This window comes from Cardiocondyla obscurior, linkage group LG06 (genome assembly GCF_019399895.1).
Source record: "Cardiocondyla obscurior isolate alpha-2009 linkage group LG06, Cobs3.1, whole genome shotgun sequence".
NCBI lineage: Eukaryota > Metazoa > Arthropoda > Insecta > Hymenoptera > Formicidae > Cardiocondyla > Cardiocondyla obscurior.
The window spans coordinates 3,399,838-3,427,496 of NC_091869.1; the positions used below are offsets into that span (position 1 = coordinate 3,399,838).

General features: G+C 45.8%; 1 protein-coding gene across 1 annotated transcript; it reads left to right on the forward strand.

Moving 5' to 3' along the window:
* The first annotated feature begins 3,569 nt into the window (after positions 1-3,569).
* Positions 3,570-27,659, forward strand: LOC139103233 (homeotic protein proboscipedia-like). The gene is made up of 3 exons (XM_070657709.1): positions 3,570-5,419; positions 24,440-24,582; positions 24,771-27,659. Exons 1-3 carry the CDS (start codon positions 4,903-4,905, stop codon positions 26,661-26,663), a joined length of 2,553 nt encoding a protein of 850 aa, XP_070513810.1. The 5' UTR covers positions 3,570-4,902; the 3' UTR covers positions 26,664-27,659.

The following is a 27,659-nucleotide window of genomic DNA, read 5'->3' on the forward strand; positions in this document are numbered from 1 at the left end:
CGAATTGTCCGGCGATAATTTTTCGCCAAAGATCTTCACGGGCGCGGGATCAAATGAGCTACTCCGGTACGTTAATTAATATTTCCGAACAAATGAATAATCGCAGAAACGCCGAGGCGACGGCACGTGAGGGGCGCCGAGATATAAGCAAATTAAATATGCATAATTAAAACGAAATAGCGACGGGAGAAACGTCGCTCGTGCGGCTCCGGCTGGCTCGAATCAGAGGGAAGAGGACTTAAGGCAAGGAACATTCTCGTAGCAACATCTGGCCGCTATGAAGTATAAAGAGGCATGCGATATCATCCGCAGTGAATGCTTAATTAAAACCTCAGACTCCTCAGCCACGGAGTTCCCCTTAGTCGCCCGCTAATCGCAAGAACCGCCGTGGCTGTTCAACACGAGCCGAGCTCACCTTTACGTATATATCCCTGCGCTCGCTCTGCGAATGATTTTCATCTCCCCCGATCGCTCGACAATCATACCTGCTTCCTGGAATTACAATCGCCGGGCTATCATTAAACAATTAAGCTGGACTTCTTAAATCGTGAATTATTTTGCTGATAATCCGGTTTCTCATTCGAATTGGACTTTTCTCATACGGCGGCCGAGCAACAATTTTAAATCGTAGCCACGGGATAAACGGCAGGAAAGGTGGATTTCAGAGACGACAGTGAAAGTGGGCGCTCTGCGGCATTTCCGGTGACACGCCAGCCTCACGGCGGGAGAAAATTTCACTTGGAGCGTCTAACGAGTTCGCTCTCACCCCAGACGACGAGGAGGGAAAGAAAAAAGTTAAAGAAGGGTCGAGCAGGGCGGGGGGAGAGAGAGGGCAGTTTCAGGTTCGAAAGGCGAGCCTCCGTTTTTCGATCGAGCGAGGACAGCGAGGACCCGGCGATCCGAGCGAGATTGACAGGCCGAGCCCCGCTAGTGGGCCCGCGCCGCTGAAACGTCGATGAAAGATGATTTACTTTTAATGACGGAAAACGCTACTCTTAGCGCCCATCCCCTTTGATTAATTACGACGACTCGTCGAGGGAGAGACTGTGACCTACTGAATCTTTCTCTTCGAATCGTCGCACATATCGCACGCCGTTTATCCCGAAAACACGAGTTTTTCTTATTCGCGGCGTCATATTAATTAGGTTCCCGCAACATTCGCGAGAGCTTTGACGAATTGTTAGATAATCACGAAGACGCGGAAATGAATTTTTCGCACACCCCGTAGCGCGTGCATCGCGGGAGAGACAGCGGCGTCAATATATATGCAAACTCCGATATAACGATCTATCGGTACGAAAAGGGCGAGGGAAGGAAAAAAGCGATGGCGCGAGAGAAAGAAGGGAAAGAAGCGGCGAGAACCGCGCGCGCGCGCGAAATAAAGGAGCGAGAAGAAGAAAAGCTGCAGGCTTAATATAAAACTTCATTTCACGATCGGTAGAAATTCCGGCGCGGTTGCCGCAAAAAGGGCACGGAGCTCCGGAAGGATCGCATTTTTCCGGCATTAAGCTTATCGCAAAACTCTGAGTACAACTCGTCGTTTGCCGGCGAAATGTCGTCGCACGTGCCGCTTTAAGACGGAAGGGATTTTTCGGCGACAACCCTCGCGCGCGAAGCCGAAGCGCAGCGCGGCGAATTATTTCGAGATTAATAGAACGGGCGCGGAGATCCGAACGGGTGGAAATTATCGCCGAGCAGTTTTCCCGGGGAATCCGGTTATCGGGGAAGGGATAGAAGGGAGGAAATTCCGCCTTGGAAAAAAAAGAGCAAAGTAAGGAATCACCTAGGAAAGACAGCGTAGTCGCCTTTATCGCGCGACCGTGTCGATCTAAGAAACGCCACCCCCTTTCCACCTCCGTAGCTCTTCTCGTCGAACTTTTCGTTCGTATATTTCGGGGCCTCTCCTCCTATATGTTTGCGAAGAAGGGGGATAAACGGGGGAGGCCGCCGAACATCGGTGGCGCGCGAGCGTGGCGCGCGCGATGAAACTTTTAATAAATGGCGGAGTCGATATGAAGTATAGGACTTTGACATATCGTGTGTCTGTAATGTATAGTTAAATCTGGTGGCAGATGTGGAGGGTGTTCTCCGTTCTCTCGTCCCTCGCCCGTTACCCTCCCCGCTCGCTCGTTCGCCCTCTTCCGCCTTCTCGCGAGCATCGCGCTCCGGAATGGTTGACACCCCCGCCAAATTTCCTTCTAACCCACTGACGCAATTGAATAAATTATTGATACCCACGCACATAAAATAATAATTAAAGCGCGCCTTTTTCCCGTTGATAAATAACTCTTCTACTTTTTTTTAAGCTTTCTTTTTTCTTTCAATCTCTTTGCACTTATTATTTATATACTTTTTATTAAATTTAATTAATTGCGTTATGTTGCACGAAAATTCGTTGAAAGTATTCAACCTTACCTTTAAAATTTGTAAAGTTACAGAAAAAAAAAAAAAAAATTTACCGACGCAAATTCTGGAATTTTATTCTTGTCGCTCGCGTTGTAACGCGAGGTACATACAAATGTCTTGTTTAAATGCTGCGATATGTAGGACATGGCGAATTTGATCTTCTCACGCTAAAGGGGATCGATTCTAGCAAGTGAACGGCTCGCTCTGCTCAATGAGGGTAGTAGCACAAATTTTTTCTTCGCCAGCGACAGTGAACTTTTCAATCAAACCGCCTGTCTAAATGAAAGCTCCTCCACAAAGCGGATCAGGGTAATCTGTCATCAAAACTGCTTCGCAGTGCCTCCACCCCTCCGGCAACCCCGATCGTTGCTGCAGTAACGACGCGGCTGCATCCGGTCCATGAACCTACCCAAATTCGCTTTTGAAGAAGCGTTCTGTATAAATATATATACATGTGTATTACAGAAATATAACGATTTTCAATCCCAACGGTATGCACGTCCCGAAAGACGACACTTCTCGCTATTACGAATAATGAATAATTAAATAAAAATAACAAATAACCAATAACATCCTCCACTTGTACAAATATTAGTCTCTCAATAAATTTGTACAATTATAAATCACAAGTTTGAACTTTTTGAGATACCTGAACCTAAGCCAAAAGTAATTATATTATTATTGCGCGCGTTGTAAAATTCGAAAAAGGAACTTCGCGGAACAGGGCCAGGGAACTTCGAAACGTGCCGAGAGCGAACGGCGCGATGCTGACGAACTGCTTTCGACGCTTCCGGTCGTTTCACAAACTCGACGATGAATTCGCGGTATCATTCGTGGGTTAATAAAAGCGGAGGACTGTCGTACCTTGATGCGGCGGCTCGTCCGGTGAAGGTGGAGGACCGCGTGGCCGAGCACGTGAGAAAGTGCCCCTCCACTCGTCGGGATACTGAACGACGCGCTCGCGCGTACCGCCCACAGCTGCGCCGGGTAACCCGTGGCCGCCCAAACAGTCCTCGTGCCCGTCCGCGCGAGAGTCGCCCGCCTGCACTCTCACGGCACGGATCTGGTCGTCGGTACCCTCCTGGCTGTGTGCCCTCCGAGCCCTCCAAGGCCGTCGTCGCCGCGACAGGCCAGCCCGCCTACGTTGGCGGAGGGCCGTGCCTCGCCGCGCGCGTTACCGCGTCGGGATTGGTTGCTCCGTGCCGGCGGTGCGCCGTCACGTGACCTGGTCTGCCGCCACATTAAAGGACCGACTTTCCACCTCGGTGCCGAGGTGGACTCCCAGCCACCCCCTCCCGGAACGGGGAAAGAGACAGCAGTAACAACAGGGACACCGGGAACGCCGGGAGAGGCGAAAAAGATCGCGGAAATTTCGGCCCCGGCGACCGGAGTTCACTCGGAGACGGTCGTCTCTTTCTACGGGACGCCCTTCGCCCCCCTTGCCGCACCTTCCTGACGAGTACCTCCACCACGGGGCCTCTCGGCCCCCGGCTTCTCCCCACCTGCCCTCGGCTCCTATCTCTCCGCATCCTCTCTCTCTTCTTCGTCACTTGGCAAGTAAACCGCGATCGGTGACTGGCTCGGCGTACCCTAGCCCGCTTGCCTGGGTCTCGGCCGATCGGCAGCAGCCGCGGTACCCGCGATTCGGCACGGCGCTCATCCGTCGATCGGTCGGACTATCGATCAACCCCGTCGCGGCGTTGACGTGTGACAGTGGTGATCTGTGCCCGGTTTGTTCTCGCATCGGGAATCTACGAATCGAATCGACTGACCCGGTCTGCGTCGGCGGCGAGTAAACAGTGTCATGTTCGCAGCGTGCTCCGAAGATCTCTTTCCCGTTGGCACCAGATCGAACACCTCGGGACAAGTTACAGCTGGTGCGTAGAGGAAGATGAATACGTACACAGTTCACGATGACGGCGATGATGATGTAGTGAATGTCACGGTGTGTGGTGACTACGTGGCGAACAATCGCAATTAATTAATCGCTTGCCGACGGGTTCCACGATACATATTTAAACAGGTAATAAATGTCATCGAGAAAGAATTTTTGAAGAAGTTCAATGAACGAAAAAATAGCTTCTGTGCTAGTAAACTAAAGAATGAATTCTATTCTGCATTTTCTCAAACGCGGATTGATAACAATATGTGAAAAAGCGACAGCGGATAGCAGGCTACTCAAACGAATCGATTCTTTTCTAAATCCTTTCAGAAACGAATTTCAAGTTAACGAATCTCTATAATTAATGACACCGCAATGTTTTATTATAAATACCTCGTATTTTCACTTTTTTTGAGAGCTGAAAAATAGACGAAACTATCGGCGAGACATTCATCGAGTGTACAAGTGTTTTCTAAATCTAAACGTTTTGAAATCGCGTCAGAGAACACTGCAACGAAATAATTACAACGTCCGACGCTATATTTTCTCAACGAGAGCGCTACATTAATCGTTTAAGAAGAAAAATCGCGCTCGAAAAATAAATTGCGCGTTCCATGCGTAGCAAGCAACAAGCATTGGTGCATCTCGAAGAAAACCCGCGGCAACTGCAGCTGTCCAGCAATCTGCAGCTTAGCAATCGCCATCAGAATTTGGTCCAGGCGGGTAAGGAGCTATCGACCGTGAAGACGAGGCCGACGACACCCGTCCTGGCGAACGACGGAGGGGGCAGCTTCTGGCTGGCCACGGTGGCCGCGGGGGCGAGTGCCCCAGCCGGGCTGCCCCCGCACGGAGCTCATCATCCAGCCATGGACCCGACGTGCGGATCCGCCGAGACCGGCTTCATCAACAGCCAGCCTTCCATGGCCGAATTCATGACGGCATTGCCGCAATTAGGGGACAGCAGCCTGCAACACTCGCCGGGGACCGGTGGCTCGATCAGCCCAGGCGCCCATCATCCCGCGTATCATACTATGATGGATCCCCACGGTGTCGCTGACCCCTCGGGTGTCAACGTTCCCGAGTATCCCTGGATGAAGGAGAAGAAGACTACTAGAAAAAGTAATCAGCAAGGTAAGTCACTAAGTCACTGAAATTGCGTAGCTTTTGTAAGTCGTTGCGCCATTATTCGCGAGAGAAAACAGTCATCGGGGTACCAAAGTTTCAAAAAAAGATTAATAGAAAAGAAACGTGCTTTTAAATCTCGATATTTTTATCAAAATAATGCATTAAATGCAATAAATTTAAAGATAAAATTACTATTTCTTCTCAATTATTTACTAATAATTAGCAGTTTCAAAATTAAGTATTTGTTCATTTTTTATTTGTAAAAAAAAATTAAGTTATAAATAAATATATTTATTCTGTTAAAAAGAAATTATTAATGCAAAAATATTGCAAAAGAAATAAAGCGGGTATTTTTCATGACTCGAACAATTTTTACAAAGATTTTTGTGGAATGCAGTCAAATAATAATTTTCAGAGAAACATTGTGACAAACATGAATGTCAATTAACGGCCGTTAGGATTCGGCATGCTATTTACAATGTTAGGAGTCTATTGACTTCTCGCCGCCACTTTGTGGCTCGCCACGGGGTGCCTGCTATCCGACGGCCAATACTAATTTCAAGCCGTTCCTTTCCTACTGCCTGTGCCGCACATCTGAAATACATACAGCCGGCCGCAGATTTCTAGACATTTGCAAACATTAGGTAGCAAATTATGATGTATCATCTCGTCGCCCTCAAAATGTGGCGTCCAGATGAAAAGGACTTTACGAAAACGACAATTCCTACAAGACAGATCTGTGTTCCGCAAAATTTATCGCACGCTCGCAATTTACAATCTATTATGTAATTTATTTTGTTCTGTGTTAAAAAATTCATTCTCCATCATTTATTATCGTATTTGCATGAGGGCTTCATGGGAATCTCGCGCAATGCGCGTTAAAATTACCGTGATTATTATATAATTATTTAATATATAAAATTAATACAGTATAAAATTAACTTCGTTGAGTCAACAAGACATTCGCGGCACTTAATTTTCTCACGACTTGTTGGTTATTGCGGGGCTATCGAGAACCGGCCAATAAATTTATGGAGGGACCGCGGTACAAATTTATTAGCCACCGATGGCCCTACAATGGCCAATAAGTTGTCCGGAAAACGCGTCCGCAAATATTTCTCCGATTCAGTGGAGCAGATTTAGTTCGCGAGATATCCAAGTCGATCAAATAATTCAAATAATTAAAAAATTAATCAGTGAAATACGTAAAATCCGAAAATGTACCTTTAAATGTCTTAACTTTATGCTGGCTCGCGTGATGTCTTACGCGTTATTGAAGCTCGTACAATAAAGGACAGCGATACGTCCGAAGGGCTGGTTAACTTTATGGGCCACTAGGGTCGCCGTTCAACAACGTCCGGGACCCCACAGGCGTCTTGGTCTATTTATCTACCCCCGTTTTCTCTCTTTCTCGCATCGATCTCGCGTCGTCCACAACGGCGATTTAGCGTCGCGCCAGCTCCAAAACGTGCCCCGGTCCGTCCGCAGGACACGTCGGAAGATTAAGTGTTTGGCACGGAGGTTAACCAGCCGCTGGCCAGGCGGTAACACGCGGAATCATCTGTAAATTGAGCCCAGGACTAGCGGGAGAGAGCGTCGGGACGGCCATAACTCACATGGGGTGCCGCCACCGACGCCTCGTACACGTCGGCTCTTCGCTTTCAACTACCGTGTTATCCCTTATCACCGCGCTGCCTCGGTCATCTCTTTATGATTTGCGAGCCTATATATAATAATCACGCGACTCTTTATGACTGCGCTTCTTACTACGAAATACTCGAAAGCTACACATTTGTTAAACTGCAATTTTTTAAATATTTTTAAATATAATTTTTTTTAAATCTAATTTGATTGAATAATTTAAAGTAGCTTTGTTAATTTTTTTTTTTTTTTTTTATTAAATCTACCTTCGAATTTCTTTTTCTTCTCCATTTTAAACATCCCCAAATTTCTATGAATTATCGCCAACAGAAATTGAACTCGTCAGCCCTGTTATTACGATTTTAACTGTCGAACTCGCATTAATGAGTTTCTATCCAAGACGGCGATGCCTCCATCACGAGGATGTCCTACGAAACCTTAAGTAACATCCCGCCTTTTCGTATGTGTCACCATGCTGCGCGTATTAAATTTCAATCTGTTACATCTACGTGCCCCTCCAGCCGAGGTGTTTTAGCTCGGGGACGGCACGGCGAAGGAGAACGTGGTCTGATTAGTTGAGTTATTTGCCAGGAGAGAAGAGGCGCGACCGACGTTCCGCGCCTCGCCGGTAATTCTTGCCGGATACCTTTTCTACAAAAAAGCCACGAATCTACGAGTGTTTTTCCCGACGCCTTGTTCCGGGCGTCTCATCAGTCACGTCGGCGGGTGCCAAAGCGGAGGCGTCAGCCCAGCAGACTCCTCCAAGACGCCGATGTGTCAATTAATCCCTGCATCCCTCGGGATAGGACTAGGCTAGAGGCTGGATTATCGTCACCCTCTCCCTCCCCCATCCCTGTGTCACCCTTTCGTCCTCCGTCTTACACCGTCCCGCGGGACGGCCATTTTCGTGGCCGAACTGCTTCTTACCGAGATACAACGGGCCGCGTTTCCGCCGTTAATTAATATAGCGGCGATACTTGGTGTCGCTAATAGCTCGGCCTCGTGACGTCATTAAATGAAACCGCGGGGGCAGCTTTAAATCCGCATTAAAAGGGGCGAAAATAATGAGGGGGGGTACGAGCGGGGAGATTTTCCGAATGCCTACGGCGAGACAGACACAAATATCGGAATGAAATCGAGGAGGGCGTAAAGATTCGATAACGAAAGAAGGGTGGAAGGAATTGACTATGCCTGGCGATTCCATGATATAGGTGATTGAGCGAGTGGGGCTTTACCCTCCGGGATGAAACGCAGTACGAAAGGAACGGGGCATCTAATTTAAAGATTCATTGGCGAGTAAATCCTCGCTGAATTAGAGATAACTCTCCTAGAAAATCCCAGCTACTATGACGCCTTGCGGCCGCCTCTGCGGTCGTGGATAAGAAAAGAATCGCGAAACGACCGTATTCGTGAAAAGAAGCGAATTCAATGTACGGCAAAGATGCACCGGAAGCAATCCATCAAAAAGTATCCGTTAATAAATAATTAATATTACAGCGAATAATTAATGACGACAATATTAAATTATAACGAATAATTTTACTAATTACGATTTTTTTAAAATATACCGCTCTTAAATTCTAAAACCAGACGACTGATTAACAGATACACGTACGCGATAGGTTTGATGTATTCTTTCACGCGTGTTAAAGTCGTTGCCGCTCAAGCAGCAGGCAACGTTAGCAACCGTTACGCGAGAGATGATCGCGAATATTTGACGCGGAGTCTGTTCAGCTTGGCAAGACGAATTGTAGAAAGGAAGAAACGCGGCTCTCATACGTTTTCATACATACGCGCAGTTTTCCCAGCTCGCGCGCGTTGGCGCAAAACATCTGGAGGAATAACGCCGCATAAAATATTCCGGATTATCCCCCGAAACCGCCGAAGTATCGGCCTTCGCAGCTGCAGCGCGGGGGAAGAGGGAAGTTTTAGGGATACGGGTGGCTCAGCCGTTCGCACAAAGCTCAAATAATAAACGCGGTATAACAAATTGATAATCTGAAGCCCCATAATCGTACGCGTGTTTCGCCCCGGAATCTGTGGCCCGGCACTAAAAGAAGTTTCCACGCTCGTTGTTACGCCAAATGGAGCGCTATAAAAGTGTGGGGGTCCGTATCGCCGCTGCTTCCTCTCTATCCCGCTCTCATTCACCCTCGCCTTCTGTCTTTTTTTTTATATCGCCTCTTCTCAATCTTAGTAAATCGTAATCGCGTGATTTTTTAGGGCTAGGAAGAATTTTTGCGCCGCGGACATTCGACAAAAATCGTACAATGTTGATTTGTGATTAAAGATAAAATTGTCTTCTTCAAGAAGGTAATGTAATATATTATGAAATTGGAGAGAACACGAGTCAATCGGCGATTTACTCCGCAATGTTCCATAAAGAAAGTGAAACAGCCGCGGTTTCCTATGACGGTAATAATTTTATGCAAACGTTCGAAGGTGGAAGCTCTTCGAAATGGCGACGATATTGTCAGATAGTCATCTCTCGCCATGCTTTTCGTATCTTCCCCTTTCCAGCGGGAAATAAAAGACATTGAGGGTCCGTATATCTGTTATTCCGCACTCGTAAAAAGAAAGGAGGTGTAAAAATTTGCAAAGAAGGCGATAACATATGCTGCAAGGATTAAGTATAAACGATCGCGAAACGAAACGTCACACCGTCGTTTAAAAATCACTCGCGTCAAACAAATAGGCGACATTGTCAACGACTATCTTGATTATTCGCAGCGTGCACAGCAGTGCGAAAAATTATATCTTTTAAATTAACTTAATTAAAGGTAAAGCCAGCTTTCACTAAATTTCTCTAATTCGAGGAATATTTATAGATTTACATAATTTTTTTTTTCTTTTTTCTTTTCTTTTTTAACGTTAATATAATTCAAAGGACTTCGTACGACAACGCAACGAACGTTTTCCCGCTTCGACAGTTTTCGATATCTTTTAGACGACATAAATAGAATCCTCCAGCGCGATGGATTATTTACAGCCGTGACTTTCGCAAACCATTAGACGCTTCCCATCGCGAGTCCATAGATCTGGAGATAGGTGACCCGGCGGGGCTACTCGCCATATTCTTTTTGCTGCATCCCGGAAGATCTCCTCCTCCCCCGTCCGCTCGCGTTTTATATTAAAAATGAACTGTCGCTTCCACTGACGACATGGACGGGTATTTGACTGTACTACCGCTTTTATTTGATAAATCGCGGCGCGACCTCCTCGCCCGGTCATCTGAATTTCTAATGCATTATTTTTCCCGGTCGGAACCATCCGCCTGGGGGCCGCGCCGAGTCGCGAGGGTGAATCGCGCCACGCCAGACGGGGATGTCGGGTGGCTGAAAGAGCGATTAAGGATAAAGCAGTGGAAAAGCGACCGGGAAAAGAGCGGGCCGAATCCGCGGCTTGGGCTCGGCAACTCCTGACTTCCAGTTACCGCGATGATTACCATTAACGTTTATCGTAGTTTGAGTATCACGTAATCGCCGAGAGAGAAAGCCGCGATTATTTCGACCAATCACTCGGCACGCTTCACGTCCGATTAGAGTTTCGCCAACGCGGGGTTCTCCTGCTGGAAAAATCACGAGGGACGGAGGGGGGAGGGAGACCAACAAGTTCGCAATGATTTTAACGTTTCATAACGCGTAATATACTGTCTTCAATGCTACCTGTCATATTTCTCGAAGATTTGCCGCGGTCCACTCGGATTTCACTGTGAACTTTCTAAACGATTAATCAAGCTATAAAATTAGAAAAAAAAGGGCATTAGGTGTCTCATAAATGCGCGATGTCGAACGTGATACCGGTGTAACTCGAGCGTTATTATTTTAATCATTCTCGAGCTAGACTGCGTATAAAGCAATTTGAAAATTGTGTCTCTATGTGTATATCCTTCCTACCTGTTAGCCCCCCCTCTTCTTCCTGGAGCGGATCAACCAAAACCTGTTGCCTGTAATGGGCCTCACAGAGCGATAAAAAGTTTTCAACTCTACAGGAGCAAAAGCCTACATTTCTTCTTCGCCGACAGTTTAGCTTCATAATGCAAAGTCGCGAGTCATTCGGTGATCAAAGTGCCGCTCTCTCTCTCTTTCTTTCCGTTGGGCGAGTGGGTACGCTTTCAAAAGCTATTCTGACGTTTCTTTGAGTCGCCACCAGACGTAACATCAGGACATTGACACAAGGAAGCACCGTTTTGCAAGACAAGAGGGACGGTAGGACCACAGTGAGCGAGCTGGTACGACACGTCCTTTTGATTCGTTTCAACGGTGGAGAATTGCATCCTTTAAGCGAGCAAACTGCGCCTGAATCGTCGCGGGATCGCACACCTCAATTTACAATTTAGCGATTTTAATTTAAGTCAACCATTCAAAAAAAGTAAAAAAGAAAAAAAAAAGAAAAAGAGAAAAACAATACGCTAAACTTAGACTTTTTATCATTACTAGACGTCACAAAGCGCACGTTCACAATTTAATTTAAATCTCTTTTTTTTTTCCTCCCGTAAATATCGGCGATTCGCGGACAAATATGACGTTAACACGGATTTAAAATTAACTTAGCGGCAATCTTACGTAGACGTTTACAACCAGACTATAAGTACTTTAGGGTACATTAGCCTCGAGAGCAATGGAGAGTTCACCCTACCTTCTTTTCTTTTGCGAAGACAACGCGCAGTTACGCTAGGGTGGACGCCGTAGGTTTAACGGAAAGAGAGAACGGCAGAAAGGGAGCGAAGGGGAAATCGTCGAGAGGAAACAGGGGAGAGGGGACCTGTCTGGAGTAATTAGCTGGCCAGACCAGACCAATATCGCGCTGAAAGATTTTCAGCGACGACGTCGGCTCGGATCCGTCGGGAAAATCTGAGCTACTCTGTTTATAAAATGTCAGGGCGCCAATAAAAAGTCACGCTTCGTCAACCGTCGATAATGACAGAGAAGAGAAAGATAGACGAAGAGAAAGACGTAGAGAGAAAGAGAGAGAGAGAGCGTAAATAAAAAATTTCATAAATTTATTGGCAACCAATACAAAAGCGCTTCTAGTAGCACTTTCGCGATCCCCTGTGCCATTTTAAACAACTACGAAAGTCTTACTGAAGGAAGAAGGGACCCCCGGGTAACCTTCTTACGCGAGACTTTTGAGAAAGGTTACTTTCCTCTCGAGAAAGGAGGCATGCAGTGATGTCTACTTTCTTACACAATTCAGTCGATCCAGATATACATAAAACTGTTTGCGTGCTGTTTCTTATCGGTTCAAGTGTTATCACAAATTTTTATTATGCGGAGAAAATTTTTTACCCTCCCTAATATATATATGTATATATATATATATATATATTTTTTTTTTTATTCTACATTTTCTGCATATCTACTGTTGTTTATACATATTTATCAACGCGTAACGCGACAAGTTTATTTTTCATTCGTAGTACAGTATTATTAAATTAATACCATTGTCACAACCCGTTAAACTGCTCAAGACAAATTGTCCGAGCCGCGGTACGTTGCAATTCTATTTTTCTTTTTTTTTACCGTTAATAAAAAGGCGCGCGATCGGACGTCACCGGCCGGCCCGGCTCCTTACGTCTGTATCTACGTCGCGGGAAATGGCCGAAATAGAATCCTTAGGCACGGCAAGATAATGGGAAGAGGAACAATTCCGGAATTGGATGTTAGTGCTCAGGTTCAATCGATTGTCAGGATGACAGTCCAAGCATGACTCGCGGATTCGTAGGTGGAGGAGGAAACCTCCCGCGCGAAACTCTGTACACGCTGGACGTGGCTGACCAGCCGGCCGACTGACGGACGGCTGACTGCCTTTCTGATTGATGATCGCTACTGGACTCTCCGCCGCCATGCATACCCTACCAACACATCCTCCCACGTCCTTCACCGGCGTCCACCATCCCCCGAGCGTAGCGGCGAGCTGCCAGCCTTCACCCTCTCCGTTCGCCGAACGCGTCGACTCATTCCCAGAATCGCGCCTCTATCCTAATCTTTTTACGCCGCGCGGATAACACCTTGTTCCCAAGCTGCCTCGATTTGAAAATACAACGCTGAACTGCGGTCCGATTATTGATTATATCGTGCCGTTTAAGACAATTATATTATTTAAATTTAAAAATTATTAAGCGTGTGTATACTTATTAAAATCAATAAATTTATTATTTAAAAAAAATTATTCGACTCACCAATCTGCATGAGCTTCAGCGGAGTTGTCGAATTCTGGTGACTGTAACATAAAAAAGAAAATATTAAAATAAACATGTCAGTTAATTAATGAGATTAATAAAAAAACATTTTTTTTTTTTAATTTATACTTACTTAAAAGTTGCTCCGCCGATATATGATGCCCTTTTCCTGGGCCTGCTCTTCCTCTCAGATGGGACGTGTCGAGTCATCCTCTGCGTCGATCTGTAACAAAAAAAATATATATAATTTAATAAATGGCAACAATAGACTCCATTATCAGCTAATTTAGGCGTTACACCGTTTTTTTATAAATAGGAATAATAAATAAAAAAAAAAACAATCAACTTATAACGTTTAAAAAAATTACGCTTAGAAAATTCACGTAATAAATCGAACTTATACCCCCATAATTGTGTTGTAATAGTTTGAAAAGCAATAGAAATGAGGGATGTCTCAAGGGACTCACGAGCCGGAAATGCGTGGTCGGTGCCGTGACAAAGCGCGCTCGTACTATTTAACTCTTAATCGAGCAGAATTCGCGTATGGATGACCCGACACGAGCGGCGAAGGAGCAGTTACAAGTGAATGGATCTACCCTCGTACCCCCGCGGCTTCCCGCCGGCGTGTAGCCCGTCGCCCACTTCCTTTCATTGGGAGCAATATTTCTTTTCGCGAGTCCCCTCGCCGAGGGCCTTTATCTAACAAGGAGCAAATCATTTCCCTATTATTTGCTCGCTATCGCACTCTCGCTCCTCCAGACTTCCTCTCCCGGATTCGTTTTACTCGCCCGAGTATTCGGGGCTCTTTATCCCCCTCCTACCACCGCTTGTCGTTGCGTTCTCCTCGTCGCTATATCTCTTGGAGACCGTCCAAACTCTTTCCATTGCGGCGCTTTTGCTCGACTTGCTATACTTATTTTAGAGCTTCATTACATATCTCTTCGTTTCGCCTTCATTTCGAACGTTCGCGTTGCCTCCAAGAGCTGAGTCTCGTACAAAATACAAAATTCCGTTTTTGTTTCAACGTTCGCCGCATCAAAGCAGAAGGAATTTCGTCTCGGTGCATTTATATAAAACTTCGTTCGTTTCGGGACTGAATAAAGGAAGCCGGGACGAAGCTTGAAATTCTACTGATCAATCCTGAGGAGATAACTTTCCGTTCGCGACATTTCTGCCCTCCTCCGGCCGAAGTTTTCTCTCGATAAAGTTTTCTAAACGCAGATCCAACAGAACGCCCTTCTTACAAACCTTTAAATTACATCGCGCAATATTGTCTGGCATTTTGCGCGCAGAATCTTATCGCCGCGAGTATTCATAGATTATTTTCGCCGGGGATGTTAATGTCGCAATAATAATACGGCATGGAAAGGAGTTCTTTTGTCTAACGGTTGCAACTTCGCAATTTGTAGCGACGGAGGAGACGTGATTCGATCATAATGAAGTGCCTTTAGAGTGCCTACGAAGTACACGAAGGAGCGAATGGGTCTCAGGATGGTGTTCGAGCCGGACTAAAGGGGTGGCCAGTGGTCGGTTTAAACAATTATCACGAGGGTTGACCGCGTGTACGAGTCGACACGGGTGGTAAATTATTGCGCGCGGGGTTGGCGGGCCTAGAGCTCAGACCACATTAGCATGGCATTATCGCCAAAGATCAAAATCTCCTAGGAGTTAATTTATAACAAAAGAAATGTATGTATTATGCCCGAACGTATTACAGTCTTAAAAGCACGGAATTAAATTAAAAATTAAATTAAAAAAAAAATAATTTTTAATCTTAATATTTAAACACCATTTTGAACAAAATTAAAATTATTAATTAATAGTTTTATATAATTTTAGTGTAGTTCAATTCGCAGAATTAGATATAACCGCGAGCTAAATTTAATATAAAAAAAAATAATAATAAAAAAAATGTAAAACCACCTTTTGTAGTTCCGTGTGGAGCATCGATTGCAGTATAAATGCTACATGTTACTGTTCATCCACTGTTTCACGGAGTTGCATAAGAATCGGACGGAAAGAGGTGCTCGTAAATTCAGCCGCGCTAGAGAAAACCCGCGTGTCTCTGCTCCCCCGAGGTGAAGGGTGAGACACTGGGCGAGTGTCCTTTATAGCATTGTTAACAACTAATGTATGCGGCACGGATCTCCGAGAGACCCTCCCACATTTAACATTCTTTAACATTATTATACACATGGCGCCCGTCTGAGTACTCTCCGCGCATCCGTCCCTCTACCTCCTGTCACCCCTCGCCCCGGGAGCGACCCTTCGTGCCCTCCGGGGCCGATTTTTGTCAGTTTTATTTAACTGCAACCACGGAATCCCTTTTTTCCCACCCTTTCCTCGCCCTCGCTTCTTTTCTCGCACCCTTTACATCTTCGAGACGAAACGCTTTCTCTTTCTCTTTAAGATGCCGGGCACGTTTTAGGACTTACGATCAGCGCCGTAATTTTGGCGAACAAGTGGCGCTTACTACTTTCTGATGCGACTTTAGGAGCGCGCAACGAGAGACACTTGGAATAATACGTCCAATAAATAATCTAACGAATGCTACGTGAGGCCCCGAGATCCACGTGCAGAACCGATAACCGGTTCGATCGCTTCGCAGTCTCAAAGAATTTTTCCGCGGCTGTAAAATACCGCGGGCGCGCGTATTCTTCAAGAAACCCGGCAGACGAAAAGAAGCTCCGATCGGATAAAGAAATCGGATCGCCGGCAGTCAAGCGTTCGCGTAACATCATTGTTACCGGCTCTCTCGCCGATTTAATTAATCGCCGCGTTCAGCGGAAATTGATAATTAAAACTGCTTTCGAAACGGTTCTTTTGGCGTTCCGCTGTAAGTCAATCACGTGATTTTGTAATTACCTGAAATGCCCGGCGCGCGCGCTATAGCGGAGCGTTCTTAAGAAATTCGTAGTAATTAATAACCCGCTCGTCTTGTGATAAAATGTGGAGGGAGAGGGGGAGGAAAAAAGAAGCACACATCAGAAAAGGAAACCTCGCGGTGCCGCTGGGTCGAGACTAATTAAAGGTAACTCGTGATATTAGTTAATTTATTGCCGGCCGCGTATAAACGTCACTTCCTATTGGCCTGGTGCACGCTTAGAGCCGAACTTCTCCTTCGGTAGACGTTTTCTCGACTAATTCGTATAATCGGCAAGATTTCCGTTCGCTCGCTGTGTCAGGCGCAATAATTCACAGTACGGCGATTAATGAACCACGTTCTCGACTTCGTTTCGCTTCGATATATGTGACAGGGAACTGATTTTTGACGAGTTACGTCACGCCGATTTATTTTTGCGCGCAAAAAGTACGCGCCCGGCGAGCGCTATACAATTTTTTTGTTTACCACATTTTTACCGCCTGCAATATATAACGTTCAACGTCTTATATTAGATGTATATACGTTTACTCGTGAGACGAGCTTGCGATTATAATTATAAATTACCATCGTATCTCTAAAATTTATCGTTAATACTACTTGAGAAGGAATATTCGCTTTGTTTTTATTTTTTTTAATTATTATTTTTCTTTTTTTGTAATTTAAGAAACCAATTATGTCGTTGATTAGGATAATAGGCGGCGGTCAAATGTATTCGCAAACATATACGTGGAAAAGAAAACGACGCGCTCAAATTACTCGTGGCTATCGACCATACTTCTCTTTTCAAACGTGAGTCGAGCCAGCTGACAGACGCCTAATTACTGCGATATTGATCCGTCGAAACATCGCGTACGATTCTTCGCTCTCTCGGGCGCGACCGGGCGCGGAAGTACCATCGTTAATGTAATATCGTGTAATATTTATATTATAGTGTGAATTACAGTACAATTATATTAAAGTATAATTAAATAGTTAGATACAAAATTTAATTTGAATACATAAAGATAATTCATTTATCAATATATAAAAAGAATTATATTTTCTCAAGTAAAATAATTATTTAATGATTGAAACTGAAAATTAGATTATTAGATTAAATTACTATTATGTCTCTCAACACGGTATAAAAAAAAGAATATTATTTTCCTCTCTTTTTTTTTCTACATGATAATAGTGATATCGATCTAATAAAGGTACATATTGACCGGACGTAGAAAATTTATGTTTCATGTTTCTCCGTATAAAACTTTGTCCTTAGGTACCTATAATTAAATGCTCGGGTACGCTTACGATTCCATCGAAGCCATCTGCGAGCCGCCTTAAATATGTAACAAGTATTTTTCGATAATGACGTGTATGACGTTTCAAGAGATAACGGAGGGGAAAAAAAAATATTACATTCGAGATAACTACAGCGCGGAACAATAAAAGTAAAACGTTGAACAAAACGAAGTAGGGCATAGTGTAACTTTCGCATGGAATCGCTGTTGTCACGTAACGAGAGAATTTTTTCGAAGTATCCGGTCAGAATATCAAGAAGATGCGAGATTTGCGAGGCCGGGGGAGGGCGAGGCCGCGGAAGATGAAAGTACCGGAGGGTGGCTCTTATTTTCTCGCGACGGTTTACGTGGACGTTGGGGTAAGCCGCGAAGGATTTAAAATTTGTAAAGATTAAAATAAACTTTTTATCCGGCTGCGACTTCTCGGTCCCTAAAGAGGGGGAGGGCAGCGGCGACGGAGGAGGGACCAGAGACGACGGCAGTAGACAAGAAGCTCGCTCCGGGACAAGAAGCTCGGAAGAGCCTCGGAAAAAGGCGGTCGTAACGCGAATGGAGGATGTAATGAGAATCTCTCAACTCGAACCATAATTCAAAAAATTGTTGAAGGATTCTACGTTCCGCGGCGCAAATTGTCGTGAAATTAGTTTCGAATTTGTTCCCCCGCGGGGACGCGCGCTCGCGATAGGTACACCTTAAATATTTATGAGAACGGCGCAAAAAACGTAGAATTATTTCTAATATTGATTTCACAGCCGTTTCTTTGCGTACACGCTGCTCGAATACGCAAACTGATACGCGTCTCATCCGGGATTTTAATATCCTCGAGTCCGGGCTTAGCCCAGGATTTTACGTTCGCCGCGTACCTTTAATTCGCCTCCACGTTCAATATGCCGGCGCGGCGAAACCGGAGGAAATTGATCCGGGAAAATCGAGGAACCGTTATGTATTTTGATCGTCACCGGATTATTTTAATCACATTAGTGTTCGAACATCGGGCCGCGCCGACATCTCGTTACGAAACGGCGCGCTCGCAAAATCAATCTCGCGTCTAATGGAAAGATGGCTTTTCATCCCCCCTGGAGACCACTCCCGTTTCACGGGCGCCCGGGTGCCTCAAGTATCACCACTGCTTTTCGGTTGCTTCTTTTCGATATTGCAGATCGTTACATGTATTTTTATCATTTTTTATTTTTTTATTATTTTATTTTCTTTACGAGTAAAATGTTGTTCTGCAAAAATTGCACTTGACGCGCGATAAATTATTTTTTGCCTGAGAACTCTACACCGTAAATATTCTATGCTAGATATTTTTAGACATTGTAATTTTTCTTCAGGACATTAAAAATGTATAATTATCGTAACGTGCTGCAAAGCACGGACTGAACATTGATATTCAGCCAGGGAAAAAAGAAACAATGAAGCTATATGAGTTAGAAGTCGACTTCCTTCGTTATGCAACCCGTTAAATTACATAAGAACGTAGTACCGATAAATTATACACGTAAAAGTCATACAAAACGGTAAAACACTGGTCGCCAGTCTACTCCAAGAGCGAGTATGCGATAATCGCGGAATTAATCCCGACCAATTGCAGGCCGCCGTGCAAAACGCCAATTTTTTCCTTGAGCTAGGTAGCTTCACTTGTGTGTACCCGATCGCGTGATTATTTGGCATACGTCATACGCGAGCATGCCAAGCAGCGATTTGTTAAAAACAAAATGTCTCCATACAGCTCGCAATCATACAATTCCCTTCAAAAGAAACATTTTGCAAAATTATCTTTAAAAAAAAAAAAAAAAAAATAACGCGAAATACACGCTGAAATATATGATCAACGTCGACTTCCGAAAACTGGCTGAGTTTAATTGGTTGTCGCGAAGTCACAAGGTCTTCATTACGAAACAAAGATAGCGCTATCACGCGGCGGGACCAGAGATGCCATTAATCAAAGATCGTATCCCTCCAATTACGACTCATGCTACCGCAACTTTCGCGGGCATCAATTTTTGAGCGGGCTAGATGTACATCTTTAAGTACACCTTTGTACGGTTGTAATCTTTCGTCGTGGATCTACGTGAGAGGCGAGGACCGCGCGGCTCGACGGTCGTGCACGACGAAGTCGAGTGTAACTTCGCGTCGCGCCACCCCGATGATTGCAGGTTGCATCGGCAACGCCTTCCAACGTACCCAGCCAGTCTGAACCACGCATATGCACGTCTTGCCTTTCTTTTCACCGCGGGAGAGATCCCTGAGTCCAATTTTCTTGCACGAAGGGCCGCTCGCCGTCGCGCCCACCATAATCACAGGCTGGCGAACCTGTACACGTTCAACATGGCCGCAGTGGTTGATGCGAAGCACCGACGTTGCCGTGCCTTCAGCACAGCTGAAACCCGCAGCTGAACGACGACGGCCTCGCGATGTTGCCAACAACTTTTTTCGAACACGCAAATCTTCCCGTGCCGCTTTTATATCTTTTTCCTACCATCGCCGTCCTTCCGTTCTTGTATTTCTATCCTTTTTCGTGCTTCCTCTCACAACCCCCCTTCCACACCCCCTTCTTTTTGTCTGCTCTACATGCCAGCTAGCTCGACGACTTCTCTCTTTTTTTTCCGTCATTACAACAAGATAACTATATATAAAAAGTTATGCTAATATCTGAAGTGCTATTATGCCAGATAAAGAACCAAGTCGGCAAGACGTGGACGTACAATCATGAATCACGCCGAACGAAATCTTCATTAATAAATATGGTTGCATTGTTCTCCAAGGTCTCGAAGGCTAAAACGTGACGCAAGGACAGCAATCGCGCGGGTAATATCTCGTGTCGCTTTACTTTCATAATCATTCTAAATACGCGCGGCTTATATCAATTAAAATTATAATAATATCCCGAAAGTACATCAATTAAGGGAAATCACAATTTTGTTGTGCGAAATATTTTGTGCGGCCGTGGTCGGCGGTCGGCCGCAGTTCTTGTTTTGCTCGCTGTTAATTGATTATAGCTCGTATCCAGCGCGGAGGCCCGCAACCCCCCCGGACAAGCCCATGAAAACCAGAGCGGTCGAGAAAGCCCTTCCCCGCCAGCCATTCCACTTGGACTCCCTTCGTTCTGTTCTCGCGCGCGTTCAGTTTTGTCCGCTGCCCCCCTTCGCCCGCGTCCCACGTCTTGGGTGTAAATCTGTAATGAGCCGCAGTTTATGCCGATTCCACCTAGCCGGTCTCTCCCCTCGCTCGCCACAAATTACCCAATGGCGCATTAAATACCTACTTTATTCTTACGCGATGAATAATTTTTCCATTGTTACGAACGAAAATGTCTTACCGCCGCGGAGCTGCGCCGCGCTCTAGAATGAATTCATATTTAATAAGATGTTATAGTTCGACGGCATTTTAAAGCGGTGCCGATTCCCCGGAATTTAGATTTCGCAGCGTTCGGCGCGGCCAAGATGCCCGAGGGGTATCCGAAACGATCAAAAAGTTATCGATCACGGTAACCTTCCACGCCGCCCGCCGTCTACCTGTTTCGGACACGTCAAAGCGCGGACATGGAGCCGGCTGTCTTCTCGTTTGTTTCAAATTCTCGTCACTCATTTTTCATACGTTTACGCCGCCGACGCCGCCGTCGCGGGCTTCTCTCGACGCTAAAGGAACGAGGGGGAGAAAAGGTAGAACGGGCGAGGGAGAGAGAAAAGAGGAGAGTCGAAGAAGAGAGGAAGAAGTTGCGAACGAAATGAAGAGGGGTAATCGTTCTCTTCTCCTTGCCGTTCGAAATAGTGGTTCTTTCCGCCCTTTGTTCTTCCTCGCAAGTTTTCTTCCTTCGGGCGCAAGGGGCAAAGAAGGGGGAAGGGGGGAAACAAAAGACAAATTACAGAGACGCCCGTCATGTGACCCTTCCCACCTGTCTATAAACGACCTGGTCCAGTCCGAAGGAAACGAGAGCACGTCGAAGGACGGGCGCAGGAGGGAAATCCGGACGACTCGATGGTATGTGTAAACTACTTCTCGATCGGGGATCTACTTTTTTTCCACCCGCCTTTGACGATCGCGTTTTCGCCAGGACACGTTTCTTCGCCGCTCACTGTCAGTCAATGAGAACGTCCACAAATTAATCGCAACTGCAACGAAATAATGGGAAAGAGAGCAGGAGGCATGAGAGATTCGCCAGCTGCTCGTAAACATTCCGGTATGACGAAAGCGAAGAAACAGGGAGACGTAAACGAGCAGAAAAATTGGACGATGGCCCGCCCGGAACTCTTTCACGCCTATTTTACGCAATAAAAGTTTAAAACGTCGTGCAAAAATTCAATATTTTACTTTACGTTTCATCGCACTGTTTGTAATAACTGTAACGATCGCAAAATCTCTTTTCATGTACTGGAATTAACATGTGTTTTAAAAAAAGGGACAGAAAGACGTAGCATAATTCGCGAAGCTACGTTTCGTCAAAGGGTTACATTTTAGAGTGTAAACTTCTACCGACGTCCTCGTGTGAGAACGCGTGAAGCGACGGCTGTCAGCTTCGTCATGGATATCACCATCTGCCACATTGACGATTGACGAATTACTACATTAGCAGGCATTTAATTTAATTATTCAAGTATCCTGTCTTACGTTTTTTCTTTCGACTGTTTCATCATTTTTATTTTATTAAAATAGAAAGTGTCCATTATATTTTTCAATAAAATCATAACTAAATTGCAGTGAAAAAAGAAAAGAAAAAAGATTTAATAATTGTTTATTATTAACTGCAATTATTTTGTAATAATTAATCGTAAATTCTTTTTAACATTTTATATTTAATTTTGTGAAACTCTGTGTTTTTGAAGGCAATATAAAATAAACTGTTAATCAATTAGAAATATTAACTTTTAAATATACTTTGAAAAATTACACATCAGAAATCTCAACGATTCTTTTGTGAAATATTTATGGTGGCCGTCTCAACCGGATGGACCCATAGACGAAGCTAGCGGCGTGATATACGAAAATACAGACTCTATTTTCGTACTCTATCGTTCTCACCTCACACACGACCCTGTCAAGTCTTCATTTTGACTGCGCCTTGACAGTTCGTCATCCTCTACATCGTCTCGCAAGAACAAGAAGCTTGCTAGCAATGCCGTCATTTTCGTCCGGAAAAAAGTCGTTACCGTTACAAAGCAAGTAAAGCCTGTCACTGATTTGGTTTAGCGAAGAGTGGTGTGACACGATGCCGTTATTCCACGCAAATGCTAACAATGTTTAATTATTGTCACCAAAATATTTTAATTTTTATAAAGAAACCTTTTTTTTAAGAATATAAAAATAACATCTTTCAAGAAAAAAAAAGTTATCTTTTTTGTTTTATACGTATATATTCGTGTATTGATTTTTTTATCAATATTTTTATTTGGTAAACGTTTTAATTTATTATACCGGACAGTTATTTGCCACCCAAATATTGCTCCGAATTCATCGCCGGATTGAATTAAACTCCTGGAACGATTGAACAGATACAGGGCGTGGAGTGGAGTTTGATCGACAGTTTCGTCCAACCAATCGCAAGACCGAAATGCTGATGAGGCCCACGTCAATCATGCGATACTTTCATCTCGCCCTCGCCCTATGGAAACTCCACGTGCAGGATTTGCTAGGTTCAAAGCTTACTACATCTTCAGTCTACACCCTTCTCTCTCTCTCTCTCTCTCTCTCTCTCTCTCTCTCTCTCTCTCTCCCTCCCCGGCCACCTTCTCTTTTCCATTCTTCCTCTCCCTTTCTGGCCGCCTCTATCACGTATCCTCTCCGACCCTTCCCGACGGCTATACCTTCCTCTTTTTACCTTTCGTCTTCTCCCGTGTCTTTTTTCTCCCGTCTCGTTCGATTATTCTTTTTCTCTTTCCTCTTTAACCCCTGACGACTCATCCTACTGTCGAACCACCCCTCGGCCACCCTATATCCGCTCGCACGCTATGGGGTAGTTTAGCATCTCGGCCCTACGAAGCGAACCACCCCCTCCCTCGTTGTCCCTTTTCGCTTCAAACTGCGTCACGCCGTATCGGTTTTTTTTTCTTTCGTGATACGGCGATACGTAAAAAAAAAAAATGTAACACCCCTGTTTCTTAGTGAGAAAAAAAATCGACTAGGTGGTCGGTGAAACAAAATATTGGCGTATCTTTTACGCTTCCGTGATATAAATGACAGAAAATCCGAAGTAAAGCGATGTGCCGTAGAAAGTTTTTCTAAACGCTTGCGGCAAAATGCGCCGGAGAATTTGCCGAGACACGTCTTGTTAAACAACGCGAGCTCGCGGGCGAGCCATCAAGTTTGATTGAAATATTACACCACGGCGAATTCTGTAATTACGATAGGCGGCTATTAATAATTGTTTACCGCAGTTGGGTGGAAATTACTCTTACGCCACGCGCTTCGGCGAGGCGCCGTGAGATACTTGGCCGCTACTTTCTAGACGAAATCTCGCGTCCTCTCGATCCCGCGTGGCATTCCTCTTGTTATCGCGGAACAAGTTTCTTATCCGATAACAATTAGGAGGTGTTTCGCATCGACGCGGAATAGCGCTGAGAAACTTGCCCAAAAGTTTCCAAGGCGCCCGGCAACTCGCCGGAACAACACCGGGAATGGTCCTTTTCGCCGCGCGAGAATCTTCGCTTATGCATTGTTAAGGGTGTCGTATCGCGCCCCCCCTCTCCCCCTCTCCTTATCTCTGTCCTCTCTATAGTCTAGGTTGCTTAAATGATCATTAATTAGGATACCGTTTACTTCCTATAACGGGCAAAAAGAGAGCAGTGTTGTAGCAAAGACGAAGCGGACGCCGAAGAATTTAACACTCCGCAAGAACCAAAATAGAAAACGAATTGCTACCACAACGTGTTTCTCGATAGAAATATTTTTAGCATGCACGTTTTCTCTTATCCGACGTACGAGGAGAAATTAGTGTATATAAATGAATCTCATTATTAAAGAAAAAGAAAAAAAAAAAATTTTATGTTGCTTCAACCTGTTACATCGAAAACATTGAAGAAGAGTGAATTCTTGTTTTGCAGAGAACGGCCTGCCGAGAAGATTACGAACGGCTTATACGAACACCCAACTTCTCGAGCTGGAGAAAGAGTTTCATTTCAACAAGTATCTTTGCCGACCGCGAAGGATAGAGATCGCGGCCTCGTTAGATCTTACAGAGAGACAGGTACTAAATCATTTATTACGCTTTTTTTTACTTCTAATGCTTCCGACACTTTTTTTTTTTAATCTATACTATTTTTATATTGCTTTATATTTTTTATAATTATTTTATTTTATATTTTGCTTTATATTATTTTATATTTAAAATAATAGAATCTGAATAACCGCATAAATGTTATCTCTTACCTCCAGGTAAAGGTTTGGTTTCAAAATCGGCGGATGAAGCACAAGCGGCAAACTCTCAGCAAAGAGGACGGCGACGAGAAGGACGGTTCTACTTCGGACGGCATGGAAAAGACCAAGAGCGACAAAATGTTATCGGGCGACGACGAGAAGAAAAGCTGTCATAACTGTGATATTTCGGGCGTCGGCGACGTTGGAAGCACTCTCACCGGCGACGTCACTGACTTGGGCTCTTCCGGGCGGAGGAACAGTAACAACAATAATACACCTGGGGCAACGAATAACAACAACAACAGCAATCCTGGTTTTAGCACAAACAGCAACGGTGCCAGCAGCGTCGGCAGCACTAACAGCGTGTCCAGCTCATTCGAGAAGATGATAGTGGACGACGATTCAAGGTCGCAAGACGGCAGCGAAGTGACGTCGCCGAGCGTGACGAAAAAATTATCGGGTGAAGTGAGGGTGAAGGTCGAGGGCGGCCATAAAAGTCCGAACGCGGCGAAGCAGCAGCAGATCTCGGTAAGCAAGAAATCGCCGTCGGCTAGCGCGAAAGACATGTGCTCGGTGAACAGCAACGGCGTATTGCTAGCCATGCCGGACTCGACGGTAAGCACGCCGGTTCTACCAGGTCAAAGCTCCACGAGAAGTCTCACTCCGTCCTCGACACCGGGCACTCCCGTTTCCGTCCAGCTTCAGCAGGGCAGCCCGCTCGGTATCCAGCAGGCGACTCACACGGCCTATATGCAGAGACCGCGAAGCTCGCCGTCTTCGACAACTTCCTCGTTACCGGGCCCGATGCTACACGCCTCCGCAAACCCAGGAACGATGTCGCCGCACGGTAGTCGGAACATCTCGAACAGCCAGCAAGCGCACTTCCAGCAGCAGAACGTGTACCAGCCTACACCGGCCATCGATTACCGAAACGGCGTACCTGCCAATAGGCAGAGTATACCCACGGCGTCGCAGCAGGCCCAGTCGAGCAATTATTGCGCCAGAGATACGTATCAACAGCCGAGAATTTCCTATCCGAGCGAAGTGAACCCTTTGTACGTCAGGCAGAATCAAACCGTGGGCTCGCGAGTCGCCCACCACGTGAGAACCGGCGCGACGTCGAGATCGATGTACGGCGCAAATATGCAATTTCATCAACAACATTTGCAATATGGCAGTACCGGCGAATACAACGGATATCCCCAAGCCGGGCCGCCTTATCACGCCTATCACCGAGGTATGCAAGGTACCAGTGCGTACAATACGAATCAAGGATACACGGCGACGCAAAGCGAGCAGAACGCCGACGGCTACATGGCGCCTGGGAATTACGGTTATTCCGCCGGCGGTGGTTATCACGGAGCCGGCGAAAATCTGACTGCACATGGATCCGCCCCCGCGCAGACCGGGCAGCACTATTTCAACGACATTCAACAGCAGCAGCAGCACCCGCAGCAGCACACTGCCGAGAGTTACGTCACTCATCAGCCACCGATGCACCCGAGTTCTGGCGAGTACCGACCGGGAAATAGTCATCCGGCAAAGTGTCATCCAGGACCATACTTCGAACAAACCAGCGGCCAACTGCACCACGTTCACCAGGGTGGTGAAGCATCTAGCATCCCGAACAGCTACGTGTCGTCGCCCGACCCGTTTCCGGCGCCCGGTATGACGACGACCGCAACGGCGATCGCGGCTGCGACCGCGGCAGTTATCACGCCACCAGGAAGCGGCGGGCAGGCCGACGGGAACGGCGAGTCCTACGGCAGCTACGGAAATTTCTACGGCGAGCCAGTGCACACCGCCGCGGCGCCGCCGCCGTCCGCCGACAACAGCAACAGCTCGTCCGATTTCAACTTTTTGAGCAACCTAGCGAACGATTTCGTGCCCGAATACTACCAGCTCAGCTGAGTCCACGAGACCGAGAATTCCTGCCAGCTGGATTGGGGCGACGAGCAGTGCCTGCTCAATGCCTTGTATTGAAGCTGACGCCGTGCGTGAGAATCCACGAGATTTGTAAATACGCCTCTAATATACGTGATTCAATTCCGCGTGTAAATGAGAATCTTGTAAAAATCAAAAGCCCGGCTCGAAAATGTTCCTGTCGGCACGTGAGTGCAGATCTATACCGCCCGACCGAGATTGTTTATTCGAATTACGTTGAAATTATTTCCTACGAGATTCTAGTTGCGTTGAATTGAGGCACCGGTTTATAAAGAATTCTGGCGAGGTGTAACGAAGGAAATACAAGCATATCCGGGAGATCCGATTTACCAGCGAAATCGTCGACCGTTCTAAAATACAGCTATAAGAACGATATTAATTTTAATACTCCTCGCTAGACAGGATGCTGCCAGTTTACATTCCAGACATCGCAGGATGTCGCGGGAACATACAACGACGACAACGAGTGCAATGGTTGTGTTAATTTTAAATTAGAACGACGATCGCCGAACTTCCCTTATTCAGAGCTTTGCAAACTGTGTCGCCCTTTCGCTACGAGCCGCTCTAAAATCGCAGAGAATGAGAAGTGATCTGCAAGTGATATACGCGAGCTGTGGTTCGCAGATGTACGCGAGGAGTGTTGTAAATACGTCCGAAATTTGTGAAAGCTCAACGGCGTGGTTTTCGCGAGTGGAAAGCGCGGAGTGCAAGTGCAATCTTCTTAGTACGTCGTTAAAATGTTCGAAATCAAGTCCGCGTAGATCACCGAGGTCGCGTTCCTTTCGTTTTCAACGTTCGGTCATCGGTAGAGAACGCGTGCTTGATCGGGGCGTTTAATTTTACTTGACAATCTCGATCCGAAGATATTTTCGCAAATTACAGTCCGCAAACGTTCAATTTCTGTGCGACGGCTAGCAGGACAGCGAGGTCGTTCGGTTTGAAACGGGGCCCCGAGATTGTGGG